The sequence below is a fragment of the Opisthocomus hoazin genome, chromosome 2 (assembly GCF_030867145.1).
Source record: "Opisthocomus hoazin isolate bOpiHoa1 chromosome 2, bOpiHoa1.hap1, whole genome shotgun sequence".
NCBI lineage: Eukaryota > Metazoa > Chordata > Aves > Opisthocomiformes > Opisthocomidae > Opisthocomus > Opisthocomus hoazin.
In genome coordinates, this window is record NC_134415.1 from 16649462 (window position 1) to 16672840 (window position 23379).

At 43.2% G+C, this 23379-nt stretch overlaps 1 protein-coding gene across 1 annotated transcript; it reads right to left on the reverse strand.

The window, feature by feature from the left end:
• Positions 1–2011: 2011 nt before the first annotated feature.
• FAM98A (family with sequence similarity 98 member A) lies at positions 2012–20661 on the reverse strand. Its single transcript, XM_075412740.1, has 9 exons — positions 20216–20661; positions 19948–20027; positions 16962–17110; positions 15235–15369; positions 12200–12384; positions 9784–9864; positions 8317–8433; positions 5455–5622; positions 2012–3916 (listed from the first exon to the last, which is right to left on the reverse strand). Exons 1-9 carry the CDS (start codon positions 20255–20257, stop codon positions 3155–3157), a joined length of 1719 nt encoding a protein of 572 aa, XP_075268855.1. The 5' UTR covers positions 20258–20661; the 3' UTR covers positions 2012–3154.
• Positions 20662–23379: the final 2718 nt, after the last annotated feature.

Consider the following 23379-nt stretch of genomic DNA (forward strand, 5'->3'; position numbering starts at 1 on the left):
TATCGGAGTATCACACAGCCCGTAACAAAGCAGTGGCTGTTTGCTTTCGTTAACCAAAGCTGCTCTCTCCACATACACAACGCTTGTTTTCTCTGGAGAACAAAGAAGCCACAGCACACAAGGAGGAAACAACAGAGTAAAGAAAAACAACAGTTGGCAGAAGCAAAGTGTTTTCTTTCCTGTTGGAAGAGTAAAGCCTCCTGTTTTGCTGCCTTCTGAATTATTTATTTTTAAACTTCCCCCCCCAACAGCAATAAAGTGGGACTTGGCTTATGCAAAGTCCTGAAAGAGAGAGGAGGAGAGCAACCTATTTTGAGGAGAAAAAGCTAGCTGGGATAAGGGAGTAGAGGAAGCTCTGTGCTCCTACCCCACCCCAGCATCATTTCAGCGTGTCACAGTGTGCAAAAGTGAGACTACCCACTGCAGCAGCAGCCACAGCCTTGCAGGGGAGCTGGCAGCTCTAGCACAGAGAGTAGTCTCTGACGGTGCTGACACAACACGAGCAGAGGCTCCTTGAAGAGCCTCCCGGGTTCCCTCTTGCTAGGAAGAAGTTTGCAGCACTCCAGTGCACTCACAGAAAACACCAGACTCTTCACAGTGAGGAGCGATGTGAAGAAAAGCAGAAGCTGTCAACTTGAAGATATTACACTCCCAGCCAAAGGTGCTTGAACTCTGTTAATCTCTCCATCTTTACCAGTCCAGGACTGACACAACTGTAGGAATCTTAAATCCCTAAAACACCCACTAATTAATTTTTGCATGAATGTAGCCAATGCTTATGACAAGGTATTACCCTCCCACAAGGGAGAGATCTTCTCTGGAGCATCCTGCTGTAAGAAACCATCAACACCTTTGTGAAGGAGCAAAATCCACTTTTAGATGTTTGTAATTTGAACTGTATTATGCCGAGACAGATCTATATCGGTGACCCTCAGAGACCCAGATTCAATATGGAAAACTCTTCCCTCCTCAGCCTTGTTAAATTTGTTTGAAACATGACAAAAAGAAGAGACATGAAGTCAGCTTCCCGAGTGCCTTTCCCAGAGAGCTTCGCTCCCAGCCTGTGAATCCCTAGCAGCACCTACTGGCCACAACAAATTAAACAGGAGATTTTCAGGTTGATCATGGGATGAAATACAGGGAAATCTTATTTACATGATCAGCTTGAATTACAGCAACACCAGCGTGACTCAGATTCTCCCAAATGCTCGTGTTATTTCTGTAATCCAAGGGGTCCCTCCTGCCTGCTTCAACCCGGATTCAGCCCCAAGGGCTCTTCAGGTCGCCAGAGACTCTTGCATCAGCACAACCTCCCCTGCAGCGACCCAAGCGCCGCAGCAGGAACCCGCATTTTCCACCAGGCTGGAGAGCATCAGGAGAGTTCCCAGAAGCAGCGTAACACGTTCACATGGTGCGCAGGAGCACGAGCTGGGAGACAGGTGCTCACACAGCTTGAGAATAATTTATGGGACCAGACTCTTTTCAGTGGCGCCCAGCAACAGGACAAGGGGCAATGGGCACAAACTGAAGCGGAGGAAGTTCCGTCTGAACACGAGGAAGAACTTCTTCCCTCTGAGGGTGACGGAGCACTGGAACAGGCTGCCCAGGGAGGTTGTGGAGTCTCCTTCTCTAGAGATATTCAAGACCCGCCTGGACAAGGTCCTGTGCAGCCTGCTGTAGGTGACCCTGCTTCAGCAGGGGGGTTGGACTAGATGACCCACAGAGGTCCCTTCCAACCCCTACCATTCTGTGATTCACACAGCAACCCCCAAGAGAGAGTACTACGTGCTGCTACACCAGTTCGGAGGGAGGAACAAACAAAATTCAGAGCGACTGAAGATCAATTCCTCCTGTCTGCTCCTGTTATGACAGCTTCTTGGGGGCAGAATGCACCATCCAGCTGGGATGACTAGAACAGGTATGACAGATTAAAATGTGAAATAGATGAAGTAGACAGAAATCCCCACGAATTCCCAGCAACTGCTTTTTACTACCAAGAAGGAAAAGAAACTAAAGCAAAGGAAACATACAGATACTTTTATTGCTCACCTTTTATACAACAGCACACCTTCAGCCATTTTCTTTCACAGCTTGACAATGTTTATGTACACAAAAAACCCAGCAAGAAGCATTATGTGGCTTTCAGTAAAGGAAAACAAAACAAAAAAACATTAGAACATCAAACTCAGCCAGGCTTTGTTTTCTGCAGCAATAATAAAAGGGCTTCCTCCAGGCAGGAACTAATCTTCCCAGGCCGTAGTGCATTTCTTTAAAAAGACAACCCCCAAAACAAATTGCCCTCGATTTGCTGAGCCAGTGGTATTAACTTGCTAATAAAATAAATTTCACTTTGTCATTTTCTTCTAGCTGATTTCAAGTAAAAATTAGGTTTGGGGGAGGAGCAACTTGTTTTGGATGGATGCAGGTCAGTTTGAATTGCTACACCTAGCTACAGGCCTACAAACACGATCGGTTCACAATTTAGCTTAGTTTTAAATGATCTTGGCAGATTTTGGCGGCGGTCAGTCTTCAGAGTGGAACAGATAGGAAAACTTCGTTTGGCGGGAGATAAGGCTACCGGACATGGCATCCATGGCAGAGCTCACATAATAGACAACCACCCTGCTCGTCAGAGGGAGCTCACTGTGCGCGCGCACACGTGTGTGCAACGTCTGTGTGGCTGAAACGAGACGCCAGCAAGCCAAAGGGCGATACTCAGAACTGGTTTTAGAACATGTAACTGAACAATCAGTAGGGGGAAAAATGCCAAAGTTCTGTGGTGTATTGTAACAGACAAATTTGACCAGACAGGTGTCGATATTTGTCTGTATCAAAGCAGAGGGCAAACACAGCAGGTAGTTTCAGAACAGAAGTGTTTTGAGCAGAGCAAACCAGTCCAACACCTAAAAAGTGTGCCTGTTAGTTGATGTTTAGGATGCAGTGGGTAATGATGATGTGTTTAATCCAGACAGGCTGGAGGGGTACAGGGAGAAGTCTACAGAAAGGTGTACTTTGCTCAACACAAAACGTTCCACTCAAAGAGATTCTACCTGCCCCGTACAGACCTGTACTAATTCAAGCAGCGATGAAGCCAGGCCTCTGAAGCCAGGTTTCTACTATGTGAGCTCTGCTGAAGCAGAAGTTTTTAGCTGCCTCAGCTTGTGAAGTGTCTTCCTTGTCCAAAGCCAGACTGATTGTACTGATAACCTCCATGCTGGAAGTGCTGCTCAAACTGCCCCCCTTGATTAAAGTTCTGACCACCTCTGCCCCCCCAGCCTCCTCCTTGACCTCCACGGCCACCACGACCACCACGGCCACCCCTCCCTCCTCCACGCCCACCCCCTCGGTCACTGTGGGACCCACCATCTTGATATCTGTTGTCTTGCTGGTAGCCGCCACCACCACCCCCTTGGTAGCCACTTCCTGAATATGAAGACGACTGGTAGCCACCATAGCCTCCTCCTTGGTAGCCACCGCCACCGCCGCCACCACCGTGGTAGCCACCTGCTTGAAAACCTGCATCTCTGTAGTTGCTCTCCCTGTAGCTGCCATCCTGGTAGCCACCACCTCCACCATCTGTCCAGCCTCCTTGAAGCTTGTTTCCTCTTCCGCCTCCTCTGCCGGCATGATCATAACCACCACGGCCTCCTCGTCCCCCTCGATCATGGCTTCCTTGTTCATGACCTCCTCGCCCTCCATATGATGAGTCATAGCCTCCTCTTCCTCCTCGGTCGTGACCCCCATGGTCATAACCACCTCGCCCTCCATATGAGGATTCATAGCCACCTCTTCCTCCTCTGCCACCACCCTGTTGCTGACCAGCCTCTGGTCTTTTCTGCCACGGTGGCATCTCAGGAGGTGGTGGTTCAATTTCATTGGGTCTTCCTCCTCTGTCAGGCACTCTGCCCATTAGCACCTGCAAAGGGAAAGTGAGAACTGCCATAGGAGCTGTAACACCTCACAGACGAGCCACACTCACTGATACACACCACAAACAGCAGCTGCTCAAGGGTTCTTACATCCAGAGGACTTCATCAAGGTAAACTTTTGTCTGTTTGAATGTGACAGACCTTTGTCTCCAACTAATAAAAATTAAACAGGGATTATCTAGTACTCTAAGCACTACAAACATGACAAGTCTGGAGACCAGGGTCTTTTGTTCAAACAGCAGGCACACTGGTGCAGGCAGCACCAATACAGTCTTTCACTGAACTGCTCACAAGCACAGATTGCTAATCTCAGACAACCACAAGTACAGTGGAACAGACTCTCCCCTAAACAGTGCTCTGAATTGCTGTAGAAGCCATTGGCTAAGATGATATCTTTGGTAAACCAAGTGCAAGATTTTATTTTTCAATAAGGGCACACACAAACAAGCTTACACACCACGGACCAGGTGTCAGACAGTGCTGACCAGAGTTGAGTAAGACTCTAGAAGGCCTTTAGCTGTCCAAGGATGCTCTGACGTTAAGAAATTAGCAAGACTTAAAATGGGACAGGACAATTGGATTGCTTCAAGTTTTAAAGTGATATAATAGAAAAGCTTATATAAAGCATGTTACTTTGTTACTTTATGTTACTGTCTTGGAAAACATTTAATATTGATAATGAAGATAAGTTAACAGGATATGGATCAGCACCAGGGCGGTACTGCATTCCTAGTAAAACACACATATGGTGTCACGATAGTCACAACTATCTTCCGACTTAATTTCTTTCACATTCCACACTCCAACTACGCTAAAAAGGTATAAAAATTGTTTGGTGTGGAAGGGGGTGGTCAAATCACCACACTACCATTCCATCCTAAATGATTTAAAATATTACCTGAAATACAACTGGTACCCAAAATGGAGAAGAGCATGCATGTACACCCACCAATTTTAACGTATCAAGTACACTACTGTACATAGCCACTGAGCTTCACATTCAGCACATGTACGTTTGGGAGCCTATTCATCCTGTAAAATCTTAATTTTTGAAACAAGGGACATAGCTTAGTCTAAATCTTATTCCTACTATGTCACTGCTAAACTACACACTTGACTAATCTAACCTGCGAGATCCTTGCTTTGTGATGTTAACACGTTCTATCCACATAGACCAGAAATAGGTTACTATGTAGGTGTTATTTTAGACACGGTGACAGAATTAGGTAGCAGCAGTGTAACGACATCAGTAATTCTGATATGACAGAGCCGGCCTACTCGCATGGAAAGTAGTCAAAAATATTTCAGCAATTTTCTACTGCCCCTAAGAAGCAGCACTCCAAACCTAAACAGGTGAAATTGCAGATCCCATAATGCACTGATGCATAATCTGGAGTACATAAACACCAAGGGGTTTATTCTCTATTTCCAAACTCCACTCACAACCCTAAAAAAGTAGGATTTATTACTACATTCAAATTACTTAAATATTCACAAGGAACAAGCCATTTGTCACTAAAGGTACCTTATTAATGGCACACGCAGTCTTCTCTCTGATGGACCCACTGCTTGTTCTCATTATCTTTGATAGATCCTGCCGAGCTGCCAAGAGATTTGCAACTGAAATAGTGCACTTAGTAGATAAGAGGGCACGTTTTGGCTGGTAGACTTTAGCCAGTTTTTCTGTCTGACTCTGTTGGAGACAAGAAAAACAGAACCCAGTCAGCTAAAGTAATAGGAAAGCAATGGGACACCTCACCAAAAGAATCTAATCAACACTGAAGACCAAGACACCACTGCAAATAGAACAAATATTAATATAAAAACAATGAGAACCACCTTGTAACAAAGAATCACTGCAACAAAGCTAGCATTTCACAAATTAATTTCTTCAGTAATAAAGAAAACACTATTCTGACTGAACTGACAAGACACAGATCTTCTGACAATTTTAACAATTTATACATGGAAACCATATTGCTTCTAGGCAGTCAAACACAGAAGTGTGCCATATAGTTATGTGAATTACTGCTAAACAACACTGAAAGCGACACACGTCTGTGTCCAGCTTCCAGACCTCCTCCTGTGCCTGCACCCTGACTCACACCCATTCCAGTTAGGCTGGCATCACCGCATCTCCAACACTGGATCAGCAGAAAAAGGCTGTGTTAAGTCCTTCAAGCTCTTCATTCCAGTCAGCTTCTCCACAAGCCCAAGCCATCAAGAGGTACTTGCAGAACTAAAGCTCTCAAGTGCTTGTTCTAAGTCAGTCCTTTGTCTCACACACGTAGTGCCCGAGCTAGAAATGAGATCCTAGATGTCAGCTTTGCCTTGTATGCAGTCTCTCTTCCTCTACTGCCTTTTGGCATTTAACCATACAGGCGTTTTGAATGCCTCAAAAGTATGACAGCAGTTTTCCAGCTGACAGACACAACAGAAATCTGTGCTACCAGCCATGAGTTACTACATGAGTTACATCTATCTTCAGTTATCACCAGAGTATAATGTGTGATGCAGTTAAGATAAACCAGATTGCAATCTGCACACAAATGAAAGGGCTGATTTTTGTCTGGACCCCAGATGACAGCAATGGGGACAGGCAAACCAGGTTTTCCAACAAATCTCTTGACAGAGCAAGAACTTTGGAGCAAATTTTAAAAATCCTATTTTCCATCAAAAGGCAGAAAACTGGAATTGGGAAGAACTGAAAGTACGTATTTCCAAGTGACTCAGGGGTAAGTTTTCAGAAGCAAAAGCTTCTACTTTCATACTACAAGTGGAACAGGGTTTATTCAAAATGAAGGAAAACATGCACATCATTTACCTGATGCTGGCTAAAGACAGGAGAAGCAACAGTATTCACCAGAGCAGCGGTATGTTTTTCCCTGGCAAGTCTGACTGTGCTCTGAGCACAGTATTTTGGTGCTATGATATTAGTCTTTTAAGTGAAACTTCAAATTTTTGGACTTAAAAGACGCCTAATAATAGACTATAAAGATTTTACTGGTGTTTCTACTACCTGGAGAAGTAACTATTTAGTTATACTACTGTATTCTGATACTTTTTAAAATTTTAAAATAAAATTAAAAAATGACCATCCTGTATTAAAGCACTGTTGAAACAAACTATATTGCATGTCTGGAATACTATAGTCACATTCTCCATTTTTAAATTGTTATGGTACTAAAAAAATTTAGATTTGCATTTCAATACATATAAATCCATATATATACAAATTGTGGTTTTTTTGTGAAAAGATTTCATGTAGCTAGTCAAGCTCAAAAACATTTGAGAGTTCTCCTAGGAGAAAAAAAACAAACAAACATGGATTTGGATGCCAAAGCTATAACACAATTAGAAGCCCCTGGTTTTTAACCTGATCCATACTTTTGCCCATTTTCAGTCACTATCAAAATACTCAAACAATCAGACAGTTCTTCAGTCACCTACTGAAAAATTTACAGAATACAAGTTTTAAGAGATAGGACATTAGCAGAAGTCCAGCTCAAGTGATGAAACAGAAAAGGTGAGAGGTCACAGTTTATTATTACAACTCAGTTGCTTATTGAATACAGCATTTATCAAAAAAAAAAACCACTTGACGATTCATGTGTCACAGTTTATCACTATTAACTCAAACACTGCCAGCAGCATAATTAAAAGCAGATCTGGTTTAGTCCTAGAAAATAAATTATATGTAGTATTGTTTAAATCTTGTCATTCATTTTTCACTATGAAATACAGGAAAGAGAGAAATGACGTAAGTATTTTTAAAAGCAGAATATGTACTACATACTCAGAGAGAACAGACGTCACGTCACAGCCACTTGCATGGTTCAAAGACAAAAGCAGCACATAAAAATATTACCCTGTCCATGAGGTAAGAACAAGTAGTGCCTTAGCAGCTTTTCTCATGTGCATCTGTGGAGTTGTGCTTGCAGACACACTTACCAATAAGGAAATCTGATGACTGTGGACAGCACAAAGTAAGTTAAGCGATGGTCAACAAGAAGATGCTTCTCTGCCACCACAGACACAGCAGTTAGTGATTCACATTATGGTACTCTGAATGCAAATGGTTGGATCAGTAATCTCTGCTTACTGTAATTTTCTAGTGGCCTGTTTAACTGTATGCTTTGGTGTATAGTTATACACAGTCTCTCTTCTCATTTTACATACTGTTTTAAAATCCAATAAACCAATCTTAAGTGAAATGTTTTTATAGTCATCTACATCGTCATAAATTTCTTCAGAAACTCAAACCAAAACCAAACAGCTCCTGTGCTTATTTCTTACTCACAGAAGATGAAACAATTAAGCAGTTTTCCAGAGATACTTATTATAATGCATTACCATCAACCAGGACGTCACAGCCAGTTGTTCGTACCTTAGCTCTATCGGACCAGCCAAAGGACTGCACAGTAACATCCAAACGTTTGACTAACAGTTTTCTTCGGACTTCGTATTCATTGACTATGGCTTGATTAATTGCTTCAATTTTTTCCTGAAACAAAAATTTGCAAACATAATCTATAGATTACAGATAAAGTGATCCTACTTAAGATAATAAACTATGTGGATGGAAGAGAGTAACACACAGAGTTATTAAGCAGGGCTTAAGCCCAAGATTATCCACCTTGTCAAACGAGCTCACAGCAAGCTATGCCTGCTGACGCTATTTTCCTGAAGGCTTCAAAGGCTCTGTTAACCTCACACTCAGCCTTCTACTGCTTCCAACAGCACAGCTGTCTTTTTCAGAAGGGACATGTAAACTGCACGCACTGCTGAGGCATTTCTCAACACCCACCAGGACAGAGAAGTAAGGTGAGAAACTACTACATGCAACAAGCTGAAGGAGATGCAAGGACATAGGTAAGTCCTAGGGACGAGGGGGTCCTTGCCTTCTTAAAAAGTAGTAAGCTTAAGGACAAAGAGAGAGCAATGATAGTGGACTAAAAGTAAGTAAAATATCGTAAGAGGATTTTGATTACAGCACAATCTGCATACAGACAAGACAACAAAGTGCCCTACAGGGAAAAGCCATCACTAGAAACACACCTGACAGCAGACAGTGGTCTAGTCAGAGCAGCAGTTGAGATACGCACCATCAAGAAAATCATTTACGTATTGACTGAAGCCTGGTGGAAGTGGGGTGATGGGGCCCACTTTCAGCCTCAACAATACAAGCACTGAAGGAAGCAGACTGTAGGGAGATGAGCTTCAACCTTAAGCAAGAGACACGAGAGTGACTCTCCATCTTGCAGCAGAAGCCATAGCTTTGTGCTGGCGCAGCGGCAGTATCTAACCCAGGCACCATTCTTCTAGAACAGCAGGTGACAAAATCCAGCTGGAAATGATTCTGGCTCTGCCACCGGGGTATACAGCCTCTCCTAGCTGCTTCTTGGAGAAGATGCTATGAAGGCAGCAGGCTACTCCAGTGGGACAGAAAGAGAGAAGGAAACGCTGGGAAAACCCTCAGGTTAGCTGGAAAGAAGCCACAGGAGGAGATGTGACGCCATCTCAGCAAGGCTAGGTCACACAGACAGTGCTGGCAAGGGGCAGGAGAGAAGGCTTAAGCCACTGCACAAGCATGCAGGTCCGCACCACCACTGTAAATCTCCATTATTTTGGAAAACTTTCGCCTGCATCTGGACATACAGATTCACAGACCTAAGATCTTCTTCAGCTGCTGAACATTTATTGTACCAACATATACGTAAAATACGTCAAGAAATTGTCTTTTCATCTTCAGAAAGAGATGAGAAAAACCATTTTGCAACATTACACACATAATTAAGATATACTTTATATACCTGAAAAGGGGAAATAGGCTCCAATACCTGCAACTACTTACCCAGTGAGCTGGTCCCAGCTGTTTCTTCAGCAATGGTTTTCCAACATGATTAGGTGGAACCTTCGCTAAGGTTTCCTTCAGCTGTTAGGAAACATACAAAAATATAAGCATGGGCTAAAAAAAATTAGCTTTTCAAGATTCAAATTACAGGAGAGGACTCTTGGACAGTCATACGCATGACAGAGCAATCTCCAATAACAATTTGTTTTCTTTGGGACAGAGAATCAACCACACTTCTTTTCGAAAGCAACTGTTTTTATATTTCTTGTAGTCTTGGTTATAAGTATTTTAAAATTAAGAGAAGGGACTATAGAGTAGATCTATAGTTAAAACAGAAAGATTCCATAAGGTACAGCTCCCATTGAAGACTGAGGGATTACTCTACACATTGTCTCTCTAATCCAGAAAAAAACCCCACACTCATATCAAAAAGGTTGTATTAAGACTATGTGAAATATAACATGACCTAAAGAAGGATCCCTCTTTATATTCAAAAGCAGAAAATCTTCAATATGAAAATATACATTTAACTTGCATTTTTAAAATTTGGCATGACTTCAGTTATCTTTCCATCTCAAAATTTCTGAGGATTTCAGGAGGAAGAAATGGAGCAGCAGTGACAAAAACTTGGATCAAAGCAGGCTGGAGTTATGAAACTTCATTTTTCCACTGCTGTAAACCACATTTTTTCAATTTCCTTGGCTGTTCATTCCAGCAGTTGATTTAAGACATTCAGTGACCTGGTTTTCCAAAGGTGCTGAGCCCTATTTATTTAACTTCAAGATTTTAAAACCAAGTGCTTTCATAATAGCAGAGGCAGCAGTTCATTCAAGCATCAGCAGTTTCTTTTTTTAATGCGGTGGATCATTAACAGAGAGAGTCAATTATACAAAGATCCTACTCCAAACTGTACTATGTATGTGCGAAGAAGAAGGTAGCTTGATTTTAGAAAACAAAATTGTTTAAAAACAAGAGAACTTTAAGATGGCCTCTTAACTATCATCTTACAGTCAAAAGTTAAGTTTTCACTCTGTTATTTTTCACATTTTGCTCAACTTTGTGAAGTGTTTTCACTTACAAAGTGAAATCTGTTTTCCAGTTATTAGTCAGCTTTACTTTCTCCTTCTTAAATACTGTCAACATCTTCAGTGTTCAGACTGTAAGCACCGCAGCTATCTATGATTTTTAAAAAATTCCATAGGTTAGAAATTGCTGATGTATTTCATTAAGCTATAAGGACCGTTCAGGTTTTTTTTAAAGTATAACCACCTACGTATATAAATCAGTGAGATAACATTCATTTAACCTTGCAAGATGATGTAAAAGTCTGTTAGTAAAACATAACAGTATTCTCAGATTAAAAACATTTTCATCTAATTTATATTCTGTACTTTTTATAGAGTCTCTTTCAGCAGCAGAGCTTGCTAGGATTGTTCATTTTTGTGAATATTTTCTAGCTTTTACAGCAAATGGAAGCACAGATTTCTTATGTATCTAACTAATACCATGACAACAGCAAAACCAAAAAACAAACTGCTTCGATTCTACACCTCGGACTTCTGCTGAAAAACCATCCTCCTCTTCTTAAACAGGTCAATCCAAACTGATTTCTTGCAAAGAAATGAAGCACTATTTTCAGTTGCTGGGATTTAAGTATCATGCAACTAAAAGGTTAGTCAAAAAAACTTATCTGAAAGTATTTTGGGGAGCTTTGTAATCATACCTGTTCTTTAAAGTTCATAAAGGTTCTCTTCTACTGCTCTCCCCTATCCTGCAAGTTAAGTTACTCAGTGTAACTTAAAAACATTCTGTCCCCCACCTTTGGTCTGTACACTGGACAGTCCACTCCATTTCTCTGCTTTATAAAAATTACTCAAACAAAAGTAAATTTCTCCAAGAAAACCCGCAACAACCTGGAGAACACATGCATGTAAAGGAACAAAAATAAATGGAACCAGAAGAACTGATGAAGCCTTAGGGAAAAGGTGTAAACTTGACTTCAGTGACCACACCTTTTAACCTAAACATTTTTAACATAGTAGGTTCCCATAAAAATTTGTTTAGGTGTATTTGTTAGAATACGTTTCTCCTTAGCATTCTTCCTGAGCCCTAAGCTCAGCATCTCCATGTCTTCTGCAACAGGTGATGACATCAAAACCTAGAGCAGAGTAAGAAACACCGCACCCCACAAGGCAATGACAGCAGTAGTCCCTGACCTCGTGCCTTGCCGTGGAAAAGCCTTTAAACACATTTTCAAAATCCTGACTCTTGGCATACTCAGTAAACCATGTTAGCTTTCCTTCACAATTGAAACACTGGAGTTTCACAAGATGCAAATCTCTCCCTGGCAGCAGAACTATTTTCCATCAAAACAGTAACAACATAAATATTCCAGTTTTGTTCCTTTGGATCTTACTTTTTTTTCAATTCCACTGAAGAACTGGAACATCGTTATGTTGGCTGGAGGCTTGGACATGCCTAAAGCAATACATATGCCTTTTAGCTCCTGAAAGACTTCACTGCCACCTCCTTCCTGTGCTTTTTTGGGAGGGGCGTTCACACACAGCATTCTGGCAGCTTCCAGTTCTGAGATGAGGTATGCTGGGTAAGAAAAATTAGATTTCAGCATCAGATATAGCCAAGTTAAATTATTTTTAGAATCAGTAAGAACTCAAGTGCTTACAACCAACAAATGTGCAAATGTACTGTTTTAGAAAGAGTCAGGGCTCATACTTCTGATGATCACTGAGCCCACTGCTAGAAATACAACAAACAGGGGAAATGTTTAGTACAATCAATTAAAGCCTAGAAAAAAACTGCTATGATACCCACAGGTATTAATCATTGAGTTCAGCAGAGCACAGCTCTTTTCCTTCAGGCTTTGCCCAGCAAAGACAAGAGACTAAGAACATGGAAATAAGCAGGATGAGGGACTGAGACGTGCACTTCAAGCTAGATAAGCAAGCACTCCTTGAGGCTCTAAGAAAGCAAGCAAGGAAATGAGTAGAGAGAAGTGAAGTGTTGGATGAATGTCCTGTATTTCTCCAGGCCAGATGTAGAGTGGAAAAATAACCCCTTTTAAAAGTACTATTCAGAGTTTGGGTTTATAATAATTCCAGAAAGGCAGGCAGTAACTGATGAAATAGAAGCTAGAATGTCTGCAGTGCTCTTCAACAGCAGAACTGCAAGAGCCTACCATCAAACTGTAACTCCTTTATCAAACAAACAAATAAAAATATCACATAATTTCTGAACTTGGTCTACACCCAAAATTTCAGAATTAGGTGTAAGCTAAAGTGATATAAATTTAGAGCACAGCTTTTGCTTGCAATTGTCACAACTTTGAATTGAAAAACATGCACAGGTTTAACAATATTTTTATCATTAATTATACTGAGTGACCATAACAGTAACACAATTATTTATAACAGAGATTGAAAAATAGATACTGCACTGATCAAGACAGATAAGTGAGCAGGGACGTAAACCCATGGCTACACAAAAGCAGCTTAGTACCTGTAAAATGAGGACAGATCAAAAGGTTAAAAAAGAGAACAAAGTATTTTAACGACCTCTAGAATTTCTTCTGTATCACTAGAATGTCTTCTGCTAAAGACACAGAACACCTTATAAAATATAAAATTCTTCAAATATTTAAAGCAGTGAAGAATCCTTTGTAAGTTCTTTCAACAGTACTTCATACAGATTTATCTTATATTCAAGTTCCAATTATTCACACTTCATTAGGACCTCCTCAAAACGAAACTAGCAGCAGAATTTTGTTTCAAGAATCCAGAGATCAGATTCAAGCTACCTTCAATCTCCTCTGACAAAGACTGAAATTTTTAAGTCTATCACTGTAAGGCACAAACGTTCTCCAGATAGTGATTCCTTTTTGCAGACCTTTTCTGAACTACCCTGAAACTCTTGTACTTTTCATTTCTGCAGATGCCAGTACTTAATATTGTATTCTAGCGATGCTGCACACGAAGACAATCCTAACTACTTACACTTATTTGGTGCTTGCCTGTCCCAGCAACACTGCTACATCTTCCAATTGACATTAACTGTGCTGCATTTCATTAAAATGTAAAATACCCTGGCATTCCATTAAAGAGGGTTATTCTGTTTTTCCTGAAAAAATCTGGTTTCATGGCTCACATACAACAGGATACCTACTAACTTAGCTTAATGTAGGTAAAGAAAGCTACACAACTATCATGGCACACAAAAAAGGAGTTTGGAATCTATTTCAATTCCACATTTGACAGTAAACATAGTATTCCTGCCAGACGGGATACCAGAGTTCAGCTTCTGAACATGGCCTTATATTACCAAAAGTACATCACAGAGGACCTCTGGAATAAACTGTGTCTCACAGACAAGCCAAATTTATTAAATGGTTTGGCTTACAGAGAATCAGCTGAAGGGCAGGTTGTTTGAGCTACAAAATACTTCAAACGCAATAATTACCTCACTCCGTCTGACATTTTTGAACACACTAGTAAAATTCAGATTAAGTCTTACTACTCGTCTTTCTCTTACTGTCAAAATACAGGAACCTACTCTGCAATTTATTCCTTACATCTCAGCTGAGGGCAGAACTGAATTCCTTTTTTGAAAAGTTAAAGAATCAGCAGCAACTGAGGAAGCAAATAAAATACTCATTATGTTGAATTTAAGATCAGATTAAAATTAGTGTTACAATTTCTAACTCTGACACTTGTAAAAGGTTTGTGGTTTTTTTAAATGTGAATCAACATCACACACTTTTTGCAAATTTAATTAGTTTCTTCTCCTCTTAACATTTCCTAAGCAGGAATAAAACCACAGTAGATATTGAGACCTGCTGGGTGGAAAAGTAAAGGGAAGACGTCCCACTGCTACCGCTAATTTCTTTTCAATCAGCAGAAAGCAACATTGAAGCTATTTACTAAGGGAGATGTTCAAAAGAACTGAGAGTTGGGATAAAGCATTTTTTCTTTTTCACAATTCCAACTGTTGTCGGAGTGTAAGAAAATGCAAGTCTTGTTGCATCTCGCAAATCGTCATGGTGGGGCCTCCAGAATGATGATGCATCTGATGTTAGTGGTTCTTTTTACAACCGTTCTAAACAGAATTCAGTGGCTAAGCCTAGCAGAAGTCTTCAAATCATTCCCTCTTCGGAGTACCTTTCAAGAAGTAACAGGACAGGCTTTTTGCTAGTGAATGTGAAAAAGGTTAATACTCAGAACATTTTCCATCATACACTGGCTACAGAGTGACTGGTAAGTTTACGAGACCCAAAAGGATAATATCCTGGTATCATAAATCACAGGGAAAAATAATTCATAATTTTAGGTAACTGTTTTTATACATTGTGATAAATGAAACAGTATCTCATTAAGTGTAAGAAACAATACTGATTCTTGCCCAAAAAAGTATTAACTTGCAAGCACCCTTTCAACTTACTAAGCAGCAAGAGACAGTTCTTTTGATTATGAAGGCGTTTTGTCACGTCTCCTGATGTTAATGATGCATACGGACAGTTCATTTCAGCCAGCAATCCACTCATTTCGAGTTGAAACTCTTCTGCTTCGTTTGGACCTTAGAAGGAAAAGAATAATAACTTGTTTACAGATTATATACATACAGCTATGATTACAACGAATTAGCTATTTTTTTTAAAAATAAATAATGTTTTGCTCCAGTTGCTATTTAACATTAAAAAATGCTTTTAATGGAAGCCAAAAGCGTTCTCTGAGTTTCTCAAAGACACAGCACAACCTATTTGGAGCCATGATAATCCTCATTACTATAAAATTACGTTTCACTGACAACTTCTCCCAGCTACAACACACAGCCACTGGCAACTTCTACAATGAAAAGTGACATTAAAAACATCACAATTTTTACAGGGGTATTTTAAGTATCAACTCACTGTTCCCACTACAAATGTATCAGACAGTTCTGACAAAGTCATGAATAACAAAGTTTATGAGCTCTCATGTTTTTACTACCTCTCCCTCCAAGCTCACATTTGTCAATTGATCTTATTTTGTACGAACATCCTCTAAAATATAATTGTCATGTAGGCCAAAGCTTAGATTGATATTTGTGTCAGAAATCAGTGAAACTAATCTGCATTTGTTAAGCCAAGTTATGCAGAAAATAGTGATAAATGAGAGGCAACAGTTTTTCTTCTTTTGAAAAGATACTTCAACCCAAAAGGTCTGTTATTTATGAACTCAAGTCACACAAAATGAAGGTAGGGCTTGATGGTACTACAGATAAAATGTTTCTATCCCTGTGTTTAGAGAATTTGAAATAGGTGTTAAAATACTGCTGGATTGTTTTTTTACAGAAAACGTATAGCAGGAACTGTATACTACCAGCAGAGGTGAGATGCTGTGCTGTTACAGAGAAAGGGAGTCCAATACACTCAAAGAAGAAAGGATGGACATGTCAAAAACAGAGAAGAAGGAAAAGAACATATGCTGAGGTGAAAGGCAGCAATCTTCGGCCACTGGGTAGGCTGAAAGTTAAGCTCAAAGGCATTAGGAGTTAACGCACTAGATATTCTGGAAGTACAGGTTATCATGCCAATTTAACAATTTAATCTGTAGAATGTCATGACTAGTTGACTGAAAATAACAGTTTTTGAAAACTAAGGTTTACTTCCTCCACCAAAATGATAAACAAGCAAACATTTTCAGGCTCCTTCCAAGAGAGTGTTTCAAAAAGAGGGAAAAATACAGAGCAAGCACAGAGTTAAGGTAACCAACAATAAAAAAAAAATATGGTTACTGTAGTCATGAGAATGTTTCCTTGAACAGTAAGTAATTCTTACACCAAATTTACAAACAGAAGTGTTGAAATAAAAGTCATCTAATGATCATGATCTAATTAAAAATACCACTAATGTTGCCTCAAATCCATCCAAGAACTTTGAAAAAACTCTATGGTTGAACAATTAAAAGAAAAAGCTAATTTCAGAAGAAAGACTGTTTGATCCTCACTACTATTTCAACCTATACAGGCTGTTCATTAGGCAAGCTTGAGGTGGAAAATATCCAAAATCTGACAGCATGCACACAATACTCCCTGGCACAACAGATGTAGCAGTTGTCAGCCCAAATCTTTATGGCATGCAAGAACACACTTAAAGGGCACTTTGTGCTAGAGTTATGGCTACTTACTGTTAGTTGCCTGCACATTTTCCTCTAGTTTACAGAATAGCCGTAACTCAGATACCAACCAAGCACAGAGTTTGGTGAATTCAGGGGAACTGGCTCCACGAGAGACTGCCTGAGCCAGCGCTCCGTCATCTAACAATGGACCTTTGTAACTGACAAGTGAAACAAAAGCACAGTTTATTAACGTTTGCTGTGACTGAAGTGCTGTGATAGATTTATTTTATGCTGTTTACACATATTGAGAGCTACAACCTCATTATATCTGCAATGCTTAACATCTAAGCTGATACGATTCCTGCACTGAACTGTAAGAAAAAGCATATTGAAAACATCTGAGTAATCTCAGTATTTCCATGCACACTAGCTTACTGCCAAAGAGACTGTCACAAAGTATCATCATCAAAGGTTTCACCCCAGAGAATGTTATCACATACAGCAGCACCTTCTCTGCCTCCTTCTCTGGAAGATGTTACCTGCAAGACACCTATCCAGGGCAACTGCAGTTTCAAAGTATCGTTCTTGAACACTGCTTTAAAGTGTGTTGAATAATTACTGCTGAACTAGCGCTTTCTGTGGTTTCCTACCATGTATTAAAGGGTTACCATGCAAAATAAAGCCTTCAACACAAATGTCACAAAAGTGGTCTGCAAAACAATATTCTTTTGAAAAATTACCTTCCTAAAACAGGCACAAGAAAAATAAATAGAATTAATTATTTGCATAAACAAAATAAGTCAACACCAGGACTTCTGTGTACTGATACTCTGTCAGGGGAAGAGGAAGAGTAGGGAGAAGACTGCCTTATTAACCAGGTAGAAGCACAAAGTCAGAGCTCACCAGAGTATTTAGAAGAAAATGCACAGTATTATTCTGGCATACTACACCCAAAACAGAAAGACACCCAAGAGCAGGCATAATCAACCAAAATCCCTCTTTCAAACTTCCAGGTAAAGTCATCTGCTGTGTCACAGCAACCCAGTGAGTCCAGTCATCTCTCGGCAAACCTCAGAAGTAAAAAAACCTCTCAAAGAGCAAATAAAAATGCTGTTCTCCACACCTTGCTCTTGTGCTTAACATCAAACATAAAGGATTTGCTCTTCACTGTAACAGCCTGTTACTTCACCCAACTAAAATGAAGAAGCCACACTGAAAAGTAACTTTCACCGCACAGAGCAGCTCGATTCGTGACACAGAGTCGACCTACCAGCAACTGGCGGGAAGCTGTAGCCTGACGTATTACAACCCTACTACAGTACCACAGGTGACCAGACAATTCCAACAGGCTAACCAGAGCGAACTAAGTCCCATCCCACAGACGTTTCAGACCTACACGCGTGTAGGAACAGCTGGGACTCAGAACAGACACATTCAGTTATAGATCAAAGCAGAGGTGAAGTGATGACAAGCCTTTTGCTTTGGCAGGATCTGGACTTCAGTCACTGGTCACGTCAGAGGCCCCTTCTCCAGAATTTTTCTTTGACAAGTATGACATCTTGACTGTGTTATCTCTGATAATTACGACTTCAGCTACACGTCTACTTGGCCAGTAATCCAACTTGCAGATTCCTGACTGCAGGCAGCTTTTTCCTTCCATTCCTGCCAATGGCACATGTTCTAGAGCTACGCTCCTCTTCTGGTACCGTTACGTCATCCAGTTTTTCTGCTTTTTCAATAGTTCAACAAACTGACTTAGAAGACAAAAGGCCACTATTTGAGCACCTCGAGCACACATCCTAAAAGAAACAGCTCTTTGATGTGCAATGCTATTAAGAAAAAAAAAAAATCAGGTAATATATTAGAACTGTCTTCAGTGATCTGGTTAGAAAAAATAAGTTGAATTGTGAAGGATAGTGGAGCTACTGCCAAACCTTAAAACCTCAAACACCCCAGTCTTTCCAGACACAAGGAAACAGAAGTAATTTAGTCACATCAGTAGCTCTCCCAGTTGTTACCAATACTGTTGAAGCCCCAGGTCTTTCGTCCTCCAAATTTTCTTTTTAGTTGCTGTTACCAATCTCCGTTGATACGACTTATTTTTTAATCTGCTTTCATTGTTCACTCTATCTGAGAACATCAAAAGTCAACGGCAACACTTTCTGTCTATAATTACACCGATAAGGAGCACAAATTACAAATCCTTCAAGCCAGTAATGTCCCTTTAAACATACAGCAGAAAAAAAGAAGCCCATCACGGTATGTGCATCATGGCAGAGACCTTTTCACATTTCAGTCGGAGAAATACCTGCCAAAATAGATGCCTATTTGTCAAGTTTTGGAACTATCATCACCACCTTAGCCTGGAAATATAACCTTTGTTGGGGCACAACGACTTTAGCCACAAATGATTTATGGGAACGTGGCCAATGTGAGTAAATACAGACATTTGCATAGAACCAGCAGCAATGAAACCGTAACTGTCTTGTCTGAGCTCTCAGCAGTTTGCAAGCATGCAAGCTTACCGTAGGGCACGTTCTCCTTGCTCTCCCTTTCACTCATATAACCTTTACTGACTCTGACAGAGTTAACAGGCTTACACAAAAAATTTCCTGTGCTATACTATACCAAAAAAAGAAAGCGAAGGGAAAAAAATACTGTCACTCACAATTTTTTTCACTGTCTGTTATTTTTTACTACGCACGAAGCCTGAAAGTGCTCCTCTCCCCGACTTCTCTTAAGAGGTTTCCTTCTCCCCTCCCCACCCTCAGCCGCGGGGTGACCGAGCGGACGGCACCGCAGCAATCCGGGGGAGCAGCGGGCAGGCAGAGGCCAAACGCTGGCGAAGGCCGCGCAGCCGAAACGCTGCCCCTTCGGCTCGGTGCTTCTCTCGGGCCCGACCCGACGGGACCGCTCCAGGCCGCGGCCCCCCGGGGCGACACCGGCCCCGCCTGCCCCTCCCCCGTCCCAGGGGCCCGCACTGGGGCCGCCCTCCTGCCGCCGGCCCGCACCGGCACCCCCGCCCTCCCCTCCCCCCGCCGGCCCCGGCACCTACCCCAGGTCCTCCAGCGACTCCAGCACATCGCTCTCCAGGAGCTCGAACTCCATCCTGCGGCGGGGCACGGGGGGGGAAACCTGCGCGACAGCGGGACTCAGCGACCCCGGGACCCGCAGCCCCGCCGCCCCCCCACCCTCCGCCCCGGCCCCGCGGGGGAGTTCAACGGCCGAACCCCCCACCCCACCCCACCCCACCCCCCCCCCGCGGGAAGCGCGGAGCCCTCCGCCTCTTCCAGCTCCCCCCCCGGCCCGGCGGCCCCACGTACGCTGCTCGCACGCTGCTGCGCCGCCGACTGCCGGGTTGGCATCTCAGGGCGGGGAGGGAGGGAGGGAGGGAGGAGCAGGTCCCCCGGCCTGACCCCTCACCAGGCTTCTCTCGGGCCGCCCCGCCGCCCTGCCTGATCGGCGCTGCCTTCTTTCTCCGCCGTCTCCGCCTACCCGACGAGCGAGAAAGCGTTGCTGAACGGAGACGCGGGTGCGAGGACGGGCGGCGCGGTGTTTCTGTGGGGCTGGAGCCCGGGACGAGGAAAGAATCCCACCCTTCTGTTCAGGCAGTGCCTCAGGCAGGCTCGGAGGAAGGACCCCCTCCTCCCTGCCGCGGAACCCACGCTGGAATGTGCTGTGGCGGGCGGTGTCGCGGCAACAGCCGGAGGGGGACAGGGCGGCAGAAGGGTCAAACTGCGCCAGTGAGCGGGCGCGACTTCCCCCCGCCCCGGGAGGACCGCCCGGCACCACAAATCCCAGCATGCCGTGTGCCGCCCACGACCCCTAGCGGCCGCCGTAGGGCCGCCTCCCGCCCCGCCCCGCCGCGCTGGGGAGGGGCCTGCGGGGGTGGCTGCGCTGGGGCCGGGCGCGGCGGGGAGGAGAATCAGCAGAGTAAAATGGCTGCTTCCGCGGGTCTGGTTCCTCCCTGGGCGGGTGCGCGGGCGGCCGTGGCCTGTCTCGGCTGAGGGCGGGTGGGGAGCCGCCGCGCCCCAGCGTCCCGCTGCTGAGGTGGCTTTGAGGGCGCTGAAGCGGTGCGGGCCGTAGCAGAGCTTTGTAAAAACCACTTTGAATGTCGGGGGCTGGGGACAGCGTAACGCCCCGCTGTTCTTTCAGCTGCTCCACTGCCGTGCACGCGGGTAAAGGTGTGTCATTAATAAAGGAAAGCTCTTAGAATCGGTAAGGTTGGAAAAGACCTCTAAGATCATCAAGTCCAACCATCAGTCCAACGGCGTCATGCCTGCTAAACCATGTCCCGAAGTGCCACGGCTACACTTTTTTTTTTTTAACACCCCCAGGGATGGGGAGTCCACCACCGCCCTGGGCAGCCTGTTCCAATGCCTGAGCACTCTCTCAGTGAAGAAATTGTTCCTAATACCCAACCCAAACCTCCCCTGATGCAACTTGAGGCCATTGCCTCTCATCCTGTCACTCGCTACTTGGGAGAAGAGACCAACCCCCGCCTCACCACAGCCTCCCTTCAGGCAGTTACAGAAAGCGATAAGGTCTCCCCTCAGCCTCCTCTTCTCCAGACTAAACAGCCCCAGCTCCCTCAGCCGCTCCTCCCAAGACTTGTTCTCCAGACCCCTCACCAGCCTCGCTGCCCTTCTCTGGACACCAATGTCCAGCACCCCAATGTTCCTCTTGTAGTGGGGGGCCCAAATCTGAACACAGCACTAGAGGATTATAGGGCATAATTTTGCTTGCTCTTTCTAGTTCTCTTAGACAGCATTGCGTTGTTGCCTGGGACGCAGCAGTCCCACGGAAAGCACATCGGTACTAAAAAGGAAGCATGGGTAAGAGAGCAGAGTGTGTCGTAACGACTAGGCCGTGCCAGAGAAAGTCAGAAGCCCTCATGCCAAAAATAATCCCAGTCCGTCAGCCACAGTGAGTTGATGTGCCAGCAGAGGAGTCCTGGCCACCTGTACTTCATGAAACTGCCCTTGGCAGGCATAAAGAAAAAAAGCTGCGGTCAAGTAAGGAGGGATCTTGTAGCCTCAAGGTAGGTAGGAGGACAAAGAAACAGTACCTCAAAGGGCTAGAAAGAAGAAAGAAGAAACTCTTCACAGAGAGCTCAGTCACCGGTTCTGCTATTAAAGACAGGTCAATCCACAAATTTCGGGGAAAATTACCTCCTAAAGACTGAAAACTTAACGTGAAAGGAATAATATGGGCATTCCTGTTTCTTTGTGTATTTGCATCTAGTTGTATAGCAGTTAATAAAGAGTAGCCGTAGGCTATTTCAATTTTTTAAAAAAGAGAAACAGATTAAGGCTCCTGGCAAGATGCCGTATCACTGCTGGGCTAAACTTGGCTGTAAGAACGTCCTGCTTTTCCTTTAGTCCGCTCATTTTGGATTTATTCAAAGCATCCCAGGTGTTCTGCCTGGGAGCCTTGCGTGGGTGGGTAGTCTAAGTTGGGGTTTTGGGGGAACTGTTTTTTTTTCTCCCAAATTCAACACAGCATCTGAAGGCTTGTGACACTTTTTTTGATGTAACGGTTGCGTTCAGCTTGCTTGCACAGCTGGGAGCGTACAAAGCAGGGCAGTGTGTCTGTAGTCTGCCCCTGCTCCTCAGTTGCTGCTGCTTCTGGTCATGGCAACGTTTAGCCCTTATTTGTGAACCTTGCTTTTTTTCTTGCTAACAGACAAGGATTAAATATAGGGTTTAAAAGCATTCGTCACAGCAAGCAGTACATGAAACAATTCACTTTCTCATATGGAGACTCCTCCTGTGTCCGCTCATGAACCTGCACGTTGAGAAGCAAGCATTTTGTGCTAATTTCATGGAAACACTTTGCTGTCATCTCCTACATTTACTGCAGGTAAACTCTATATTGACACTACTCAGATTATTCAGTTAAGTGCAGGCACAGGAGAAGGGTTGTGTTCATCTTGGTGCTCAGCTAACGACATCTGCCTTTTGCTTATTTCTCTTTGGACTCAGTCATGGCAGTACTGCAGAGCAGGGACAAGACGGAAGGCATCCTCTCCAGGCTGTATCGCTCAGCTCCACAACTGCCTTATTTTAATTTCTGTGCTGTGGGAACCAGTGGTTTCTAGAAAACCATATGGATCTTGTGGCTGGGGAGAAGAACAGTCGGAGGTGCGATGCTAAGCTGGAGCAGGCAGCTAAAATTTCACCTGAGGACAGGGAAGAGAGCATTGCTTTGTCATTCAGTGCCTTGTCAGTTGTGATTTTTTTTTTTCCTAGCTACGTAGGGTTTTTCACTACCCAAATTTTGGAGGCATGGGAGGTGTGAATGGCAACTGTGCAGCCTCCTGGCCCCTCTAGAAGAAATTCACCTGGGCACTGTACAGTTAGGTTTTGTTTTGCATACAAGTGAGATCCATGGCTTTGCAGTACGGTTACTTCTGGGAGTAGGAGCCACTCAGGCTGTCAGCTCACACCAGGGATGTACCTGGGGCAGCCGATTTCCATGGGCTACC